The sequence below is a fragment of the Solanum tuberosum genome, unplaced genomic scaffold, assembly GCF_000226075.1.
Source record: "Solanum tuberosum cultivar DM 1-3 516 R44 unplaced genomic scaffold, SolTub_3.0 scf00445, whole genome shotgun sequence".
Lineage (NCBI taxonomy): Eukaryota > Viridiplantae > Streptophyta > Magnoliopsida > Solanales > Solanaceae > Solanum > Solanum tuberosum.
This window is the reverse complement of record NW_006239374.1, coordinates 344,966-353,921: the sequence shown is the minus strand read 5'-3', so window position 1 is coordinate 353,921 and position 8,956 is coordinate 344,966. Positions and strand designations below refer to the sequence as shown.

At 35.4% G+C, this 8,956-nt stretch overlaps 2 protein-coding genes across 2 annotated transcripts in view; one reads left to right on the top strand and one right to left on the bottom strand.

Annotated features, from left to right (window-relative positions):
- LOC102578613 (SNARE-interacting protein KEULE-like) overlaps window positions 1-1,999 on the top strand; it is a 17,386-nt gene extending 15,387 nt beyond the window's left edge. Inside the window, exons 18-21 of the mRNA XM_006363666.2 lie at window positions 223-419; window positions 527-617; window positions 789-878; window positions 1,622-1,999. Of these exons, the coding sequence (XP_006363728.1) occupies window positions 223-419; window positions 527-617; window positions 789-878; window positions 1,622-1,675 (432 nt within the window). The 3' untranslated portion in view covers window positions 1,676-1,999. The remainder of the gene's footprint in view (window positions 1-222; window positions 420-526; window positions 618-788; window positions 879-1,621) is intronic.
- A 1,395-nt stretch (window positions 2,000-3,394) lies between these two features.
- LOC102578286 (deoxyribodipyrimidine photo-lyase) lies at window positions 3,395-7,277 on the bottom strand. Its single transcript, XM_006363665.2, has 9 exons — window positions 6,867-7,277; window positions 5,886-6,226; window positions 5,562-5,802; window positions 5,161-5,318; window positions 4,712-4,748; window positions 4,455-4,513; window positions 4,170-4,251; window positions 4,016-4,087; window positions 3,395-3,742 (listed from the first exon to the last, which is right to left on the bottom strand). Exons 1-9 carry the CDS (start codon window positions 7,167-7,169, stop codon window positions 3,569-3,571), a joined length of 1,467 nt encoding a protein of 488 aa, XP_006363727.1. The 5' UTR covers window positions 7,170-7,277; the 3' UTR covers window positions 3,395-3,568.
- Window positions 7,278-8,956: the final 1,679 nt, after the last annotated feature.

Here is an 8,956-nt window from a genome sequence, read left to right as displayed (position 1 = left end):
CAACCCCCCCCCCCCCCAAATGAAAAACAAACAAGCAGGGATAAAGAACAAACTTAAGGCTTTCTGATGAAAAGTAGTTCATGACTGTTAGCTCCCACATCAAGAATAAAATCTAATATCAGGGTCACTGTAATTCATCACATTGATGGGTTGGGGTGACTCAGAGACCCAAAGATACTACTTTGAGATGGTTAACTGATCAAAGCTATTCTAATCTTGCAGGAACTTGTTGAAAAACTCAATAAAGGGGAATTACCAAAGAATGATTATCCCTGCATGAATGATCCAAGTCCAACTTTCCATGGGACTTCCCAGTCTGCATCAATACAAGCAAATCAAGTTTCAACTCCTCATTCAATGAGATCGAGAAGGACAGCCACATGGGCCCGCCCTCGAAATTCTGATGATGGATATTCTAGGTACACATTATTGCACCTTACCATTATATGTCATGATATCATTTCTGTGCCAGCACTAGGCAATCATTTAAAGGAAGTGCTGATTGAATTCCTTCACTCTCTTGCAGTGATTCAATCCTGAGGCATGCATCAAGCGATTTCAAGAAAATGGGTCAACGGATTTTTGTATTTATAGTTGGTGGAGCTACACGATCAGAGGTGTTATTGTCAGACTTGACACTTCCCATTCGTTGTTATGGTTTTAAAAAAAGAACAAACTTACCCTTTCCATTTCTGGCTTATATTTGGTTTCCTTGGTGGCATGTTAATGTTCTAACTTTACTTGTCATATATGTTAATCTGAAAGTCATTTTCCTTTGTATGTTTCAGTTGCGGGCTTGTCACAAGTTATCTACAAAGCTGAAGAGAGAGGTAGTTCTTGGTTCATCCAGCATCGATGACCCTCCACAATTCATTACGGTATGACACTTCATCTGCTTCCTCCCCTATCTCCTTTTTTTCTTTTCTCATTTGGGGTGCCATTATAGATGAGGTAATATTTGTGAACTGTAGTTAATCTCTTCAGTTAGTAATGATAACTTTTTTTTTATTATTATTAATATGTTACTGCCTTCTACAGAAATGGACAGCAATCGCTTGTCTGTCGTCGTTTTATTGATAATTGAAATGCCTTCTTGCGAATGTCAATAAAACATGTCCTTAACTGGATCTTGTTTTACATTTTTTGCATATATGCTTCTGTTTGCATTATTTTGGACCACAAACAATGTTTTCTTAGGAAAAGCCAGAGCATCTTAAAATCATTTGAACTCCATGATTTGTTAGTTGGAGAACTAGTTGTATAGCCTTAGGGTGTGTTCCGTACAGAGGAAAATATTTTCTGAAAAATTGTTTTCGAAGTTTTTCATATTCGGTTGGTCATAATTTGTGGAAAGTATTTTCTTTGGAAAATAAGTTCCTTCAAAATGAGGAAAATGACTTCCTTAGTGGAAGTAGTGAAAACAAGTTCCACAAAATGACATTTCACATTGATTGTGTCCTCCAAAACACTTCATCTTCACCCCCTCCTCCTAGGACCCCATCTCCACCACCCTACGCCCCTACCTCCACATCCCCACCACCCTACGCCCCTACCTCCACATCCCCACCTCTAGTTAGAGATATATGCCCACATTGACTTATGATGGTTGATTGTGTTGCAGAAATTAAAGCTCCTGACTGCAGACGAGCTCTCGCTGGATGATTTGCAGATCTAGAAACAAATTGCTGGGGAAGATGGCAACCGAAATCTCTTATTTCCCAGGCTAGCATTCCAATTGTATACCAAACTACGTTGATTCATTTCAATTTTTGACAGTCTTTTGGTAGATATCTGGTACATTGAAAGGTTAAATGCAAAGTTGGTGGAACATTCAGATTCCCTAGAATGTTAATGTCAATGTGCCAAAAAATTAGGGGTTTGGGTGTGTTGTATCATTTTTATAGGTTCCATTCAAGACTTCCATAGTGTGTATAATGTAATTTCTGTTAATGTAGAGGCCCCATTTGGAAGAAACATTCTATATCTTTTTTTTCTGTTAGGATTTCTTTTTAAAAAATTCCCAGGATACCCCATGATCCAAAATGGTTAATTTTTTGCCTACTTAATCATGCTCTAATGATGATTCAGGAAGCATGATGTCCAGTTTCCTATGAATACGAGACATCCAACTTTGTATCAAAGTAGGTACAATGAAAAGATTCGGCAAAATGGTTTGATGAACCCTTATACTTGTATGCGTTTGTATTCTAAACCCTCCTACTTAACCTTTCGTCAACTAAATCCTTAAACTCGTTAAAACACTATATTTTTAACATTTTTCTCATCAGATCTTTGTGGGTGTAATCCAACCTCTTACACATGTCATTTTTCAATGACACATCAAAAATTAAATATTGAGAAAATAAAAAAAAATCAAATATTTAACTTTTGTAAATTCTGAATTTTTTTAAATAGTCATGTTCTTCAACCTTCATATATTCTTACAATTTGAGCACCAAATTCATGCCAAATAGATGAAATTCTTCTTTATTTGACTTGAAATTTCAACTACAAGGTTACTAACACAAATCCAACGAGCCAATCACAAATTTGAATTAATTTCACAAATTATAAGACCCATTTGTTGTTCTTCAAGCTTTCTCAAGCTTATCAATGGAGTTTTCAACTTTTTCAATACCCACCATCACCCTTTACATTAATGCATATCATACCTCCTCTTTGAATCTAACTAACACAAACAATGGTTTCAACTTTTAAAATAAAAAAGACTAAGAATTTAGGAAAATAGGGGCTGAAAAAAGAAATTAATGAGGGAGTTTTGATTTGTTGCAAAGAGGAAAGTAGGTTGAAGAAGAAAAAGAAAGTGTATGACGAGTGATTTCGAAGAAAAGAAAAGAATGAGTATGGTGAGTGATTTTGTTGAAGAACAAGAGAAGAAAGTTTAGGGTTAGGGATGAGAAGAGTGTTGGAGAAGAAGAGAAATTGGGGTGGAGTGGGAGTGGGTTAATGAAGAAATAAGTTTTTTTTTGATAAAAAATAATATTTTAAAATAAAATATAGTGTATTTACGTGCTTGAAAGCGAGTGTATTCACACATTTCCCAACTCAACAATATTTATGCCACATAGATTTGGACATTTGGTCAATGGTCAGAGGGATTTCAAATATTGTGTTTTATTAAGTTTAAAGGTCCAGTTGATAAAGCATAGAGTAAAAGGATTCAGAATACAAACGCATACAAATATAAGGTTCTATCGGACCGTTACGCCAAAAGATTCAAACACTTTGCTTCAAAAAGTGGGCCCTTTTGGCTTCGGACTCATGCTTCTCTGCTCCTAAGCACTTATCCTTAATACGCGATTATTCTGTATGTCGTTTTAAACACCAATCAGCTGAAACATTTCATAAACTAGCAAAATAGGAATTACCGTCCAATCACCAATGTATTCTCATTTTGGTTTGTTCAAAAAAGGATCTATATACTGAGGTCTATAAGGTTCATAAGTTACAAAAGAAATAAAAAGGTTAGTTACTAAACAATTATCAATCTCTGCAAAATCCAGGAGTACATGACTTTTGATGACATTAATAAAGCCTTTCAATAATGCTAATTACGCAATTCTTTTGCCTTTTTGTCCAAAATTACTTCTGCTTTTCTTTTCTTGCTTTCACCTACTAGCCTCTTAACGTATGAAATATATCCCTCCACGTTAAACTTCCTCTTGCAACCTGCGTAGTTCATGTACCTGATTTTCCCAAATACCGGGCGCTCTCGCCAACCCTGAAGGCCAAACATGAAAAAAAACTCAGTTGCAGTCTCCAAGCATACAAAATGTGGTATAACATTGTTTTCACCAAAGTTACAAGCTTTCATAACCTTAAAATTTGTTTATTTGGGAAAGTGCTTGTTATAGATCAGAATCTTCAAAAATGTTGTCTGTACTCGTGTTGGATCATCCAAAAATGCAATGCACTATTTTTGGAAGATCTGACAACTCAACCCGTCAACATTTTTGAAGTGTTCAAACAACATTAAGCATGTTGCAGTAAGAACCTGGTCGTGTACGCCACATATTGACCACATGCATCCAACATAACCACTAGGATCTCTACCATCTATATGATACTGCAAAACAATAAGATTTCAGATCAGAAATCTGATGCATCTCTAAAAAATGCAATCTTTTAGTGCAGAGAGATTAGATTACCTTATCATTTAAATATATTGTGATAGCCAGAGCTTCTTCTGGTCCATTTGTCCATTCGAGTATCTTTTTAGCCCAATACATCCTGCATAAAAATTTGAAATCTCGAACTTAGGGAAACACAACAATAAATTTCTGTCTTTTCCTTTTGCTTGTTCTGTAAAATTTTGCAACCTTATTCATGCTTGCTAGGGAAGAGAGAAGTATAATTCAATGATGCAGAAGACCATATTATAATGCATCGGGCGGAGTCACTGAGCAGGATAAACATGGAGAAGTATTACTTGCCTCATAAAACCATGCATTTTTCCATAATGAACCATCTCTAATTGGGAAGCATTCCAAAGCTGAGAAAAACACAAAACAATTAACAAGTTGGAAAATATGTGAGGAGGATCCTGCTATAAACCTAAGAGCAACAGGTGAAATAGCAGGGCCATGCTAAAATCTTCGAATCAGATCGATAACTCTTCACTCACTACCTAATATTATCACTCTTTTGACACTTCTGGTTAATGCGAGAATAAGATGTAAAGGTAACTTACAGGGTCTGCAGTTTGCGCCTTCTCCAATTGCTCTCGCCTGCAAAAGACCATATTCACTTCCAACTTCAATACCATATAAAGAGTAAATACTAGCATCTTACAACAAACTTTCTGTTAAATCTTCAAAAAAATTCTTATGAATTCATAGAGATTTTTTTTTCTTTTTATAACAAGGGAAACCCGCAGCCGCTATCCTTTGGATGCACACAGGGTAAAACCCCCGCTCCTATGCAATAGCTTGCAAACCACATAGGAGAGGTAACCCACACTAGGCAAACCCCTTGCTTTCGCTGGCAAGGGGTTTCGAACTTGAGACCTCCAACATGGAAGTCCCAAGCCCAAATCACTGGCCACCCCGAAGAGATTTGACGAACAGATAGTTAAGAATCTTATTTTTTTCTTGGTTAATGTAGATCTACTGAGAAAACAAATGAAAGCATTTAACTCACGTGTATATATGTTCTCGTTTATCAGATGCATGTTCCATTAAGGTTTTACGCGCCCATTCCCATGCACCCAGTAATGAATCATATTGAGGCTCGTAATAGCAGAAGTTATCAGAAAGCTCTCTGCGCACAATCATTTCCTCCAGAAATGTGTCAACGGCCTGCATAAGCAACAATCAACCATAAGCTTTACATCAGGATACTGATAATCGATAGTAAATCACGAGGAAATATAAAACCTAATGAAAATCAAGAGGATATACTAAAAGTTCAAAATATGTTTGAAATACTGCACAAGAGCAGAGCTAACTTATCAACTAATTCTATAGACTGAAGAAAGGATTTCATATTAAGCAGAATTATAGCACAAATAGAATGTAGATAGACATATACGATTCCACGACCTGAGTATAATTTTTCCGAACTTTGTTTGCTTCTAAAGCACATCTCTGTGCAGATATCTGCCCAAAGTGTAAATAAGGAGAGAGGCCAGAAAGTGCTTGGGGTTTCAGAGGGTTGTTCCGGTCCGTTGAATAAGTCTTCAACCTGGTAGTCAGGAACCCTTTTTTACTTCCCATTAACACTTCGAATGCAGCGTCTTCACCTGGTTCGCACCATTCAAGTTCAGGAACTTCTGCTCCTTTCCTGGTGCAATGGTCAATTTATAGCATATGTAGTCTAAAAAATATATAAATCACAAGATTGTTAGACCAGCGCGAATATGTTACCTTACAACATCTGCAATTATTTTTGGCCAATCTATCGGAGGGTTTGAAGAAGACCATTTTATCTTAGGAGGCTCTATTGCAGGCAATTCAATCAGATACTCAGGAAGCAGCTTATTTATTTTACCCCGTAGCGTTCTAGCACTGTATTCCAATTTAGCTGATGCCACCCAAAGAGGAACAATGTTGTGTGCATCAACCTCATGTACTGTCACTGATTCATCCACCCTCTCACAAATTTTTTCTTTCCAACTCCTAACATCCCTCAACGGTGAGAAATCTGTTACCAGAAGAGAAGCGCCACATTCTTTAAGAAAGTTGGGAATTGTGTCTATAGCTTCTCCCTGTTCAAGACAAGCCATTGCATAACTAGCTTAAAAAGGACTACTAACAAACAAGGACAAGAAAAGAAAAGAAAACATATTGAGAATGTGCCATCATAGAGATCAATACAAGGGTTACTTTAGGAGTTTCAGCGCAAAATCATGGGAATATTTATGTCTACAAGCATATACGTATGGGAAATGGAGCAATGAAAAATGAAATGAAACACAATGTCATATTTGATCATAACTAATCAGCCAAATCGATTGAACAGTAAATCCCAAAACTAGTTGGAGTATTTGGCCATATGAATCTTCAATACCTATGCCACTCACACTCATTTCATTCTAATACTGCTTCGGGTTCTCCAAAAATAGAGGCTATATAAATTCCACATTCTCCCTTCTTTGTAAGTATCTAGCAATACTAATTTATCTAAATGCTCTTTAATCTAGTCGTCTTAGATATGTCATGTCGAAATCTCAATAAAGAAAAGAGGCATTCTCTTTTAAAACGGACCAAAAAAGAAAGTAACACTAACAAATTGAAACAGAAGGAGTAAATAACAACACAAATATAAGTGCAAAATGAACATTGTATAAGCAATGCATATTTGTGCATGTAAGCTGGCTCGGACATGTAAATACCGATTTCGTTTACCTGAAATAGAAAAAACGGAATTTGAAGAGTACTTTGGAGGTTCCCCTGAAGCTTCTCAAGGCCTCTAAGCATAAACCCTAACTGTCTAGCTTTAGCACCTAAAAACTGATCGAACAAATTGAAAGCAATAGCTACAGGTACATTTGCCTTGTTAGCTTGATCAACGGCGTGGATTAACGCCCAGTTATCTCTTATCCGTTGATCTCTAAACATCCAATACACCACCGGTCCAACCAACGGTCCTGATCCTTGCCTCACAACCCGGATCCGACCCGACTGAACAACTGGAATTGCGTTAGCCATGGCGGAACACGGCGAACAAAAACAGTGCTAACTTGCGCCGGACGGAGAAAATGCGTAGGTTAACGGAGTATAGTGGAGAGCTTCGTGTTTTGGTTCCGTACAGGTACAGTTGAGAATTAATGGAGGGAAAATGAAACAGTTAACGGTTGTGGTATTCGAATGAGACACGTAATGCTTTCTGATTGGTTAGATTTTGGGCCGGGTCAGTAGGAAAAGCATTAAAACTAAAAAAAGTATGGGCCATATATCATAGGAATAGCCCAATATTTGTACCTCTTGATTGGATTTAAGATTCAAAGTTTACGAGTTTCTACAATTGCCTACAAATTACTATCTAATTATAAGATGAGATTCATAATCAAATATAGGTAAGTGTTTAGTAAATTTCTTATTATATATATACGATATGATATAAATAAAAGTTATTGAATTTCATAAAATTATAAGTTGTACTTTACATCTGCCATTAACTCTACTTGCGGTTATAATCTTTGACACTTCATAATTCTTTGATTGACGGTTAAATTTACAACTTGAACATGTGATAGAAGATTATTAATCTACTATTTTAATAAATTTTTAATTAATATTATAAAAAAAAAATCAGTAGTAATTTATTAAATAAGTGATCTGATCATATAAATATTTTTATACACGATCAATACGTACATATAACACTATTGGATAAGTGTTTTGATACATGAATGTTGGCAATAAGAAATTAATTAAAACCACGTTTCAATTAGTTGAAGCAAATGATGAAGGCTAAAAGCTATCTACTCTCTTTTTTCTCCCTTTCTTAGCGCTTAATCAACCATTATTTGATTAATTATGACTCTTTTAAACTTCATCTGTTATCTTAATTTATTATTCAGTTACTCACAAGCGTAAAGATTAATCACCAAATCCCAAACTAGTTGCTACAATTAATTAATTAATTATCAATTGGTATATTGAGCAACATTATGGTCAAATACAATGTCACATGTTAATAATTAAGAATACTATAGAAAAAGTGGGCTGCTAAGGGAAATAATGTGGACCTAATTAAACTTAAAATACAGACAACAACTTTTTGGGGTAAGCAACCCACTAAATCTTGGATTTGTACACCAAATCTCCTTTAAATATCTTCTTGATGAAAAAGACAATTATTTCCATCACATAATGATGTAATTAATTGCCATCCTACATTTCTTGTAATTGTACGTACAACTTTAATTTGCCTTGTCATGCTTATTGAATAGGTGCTTTACTTGAACAAACGAAAATCGGAAATTTTGTTAAGAGTATTTAGGATTCAAGATATATGTATGAAAAATAACTTTTTTTTTATCTATATACTTTGTATAACTTTCTATATACATAGTATATTTTTTCGATAATGTGTTTGATCGACAACACTTCCTTCTATATAGCTACGTTGCTGCTTGAGTTGGGTCTGTTGGAAAATATCTCTTTTATCATCTTATTGTGGGATAAGATTGCATACACATCACCTCCTCAAACTTCATTGCGGTGTTAGATACTCACAGTGAAGCTAGACTAGTCCGGAATAGCGCGGCGTAAAGCTCATTTAACGATGTGTGTACTGCGTGACACTGAATATAATTTTTTTTCATACTTAATAGCTCAAACTTGTTACGTCTAATTAGAGTAGAAGAATTTCAACTATCCAATCACCGACATATATACATACTCAAAAATAATTAAATCCTTGTCTTTGCAGATAGTTATTAAATTTAATTCCACTAGACGTAAAACAAGTATCGTTAAGAGTTTTTCTC

What these genes read in the sequence shown, in the direction of transcription:
- LOC102578286 (XM_006363665.2), bottom strand. Translation starts at nt 7,169, where the DNA reads ATGGCTAACGCAATTCCAGTTGTTCAGTCGGGTCGGATCCGGGTTGTG. An exon ending in TTCCGTTTTTTCTATTTCAG is followed by an intron (nt 6,227 to 6,866) that starts GTAAACGAAATC and finishes TGTCTTGAACAG; the next exon opens with GGAGAAGCTATAGACACAAT. An exon ending in ATAATTGCAGATGTTGTAAG is followed by an intron (nt 5,803 to 5,885) that starts GTAACATATTCG and finishes CCATTGCACCAG; the next exon opens with GAAAGGAGCAGAAGTTCCTG.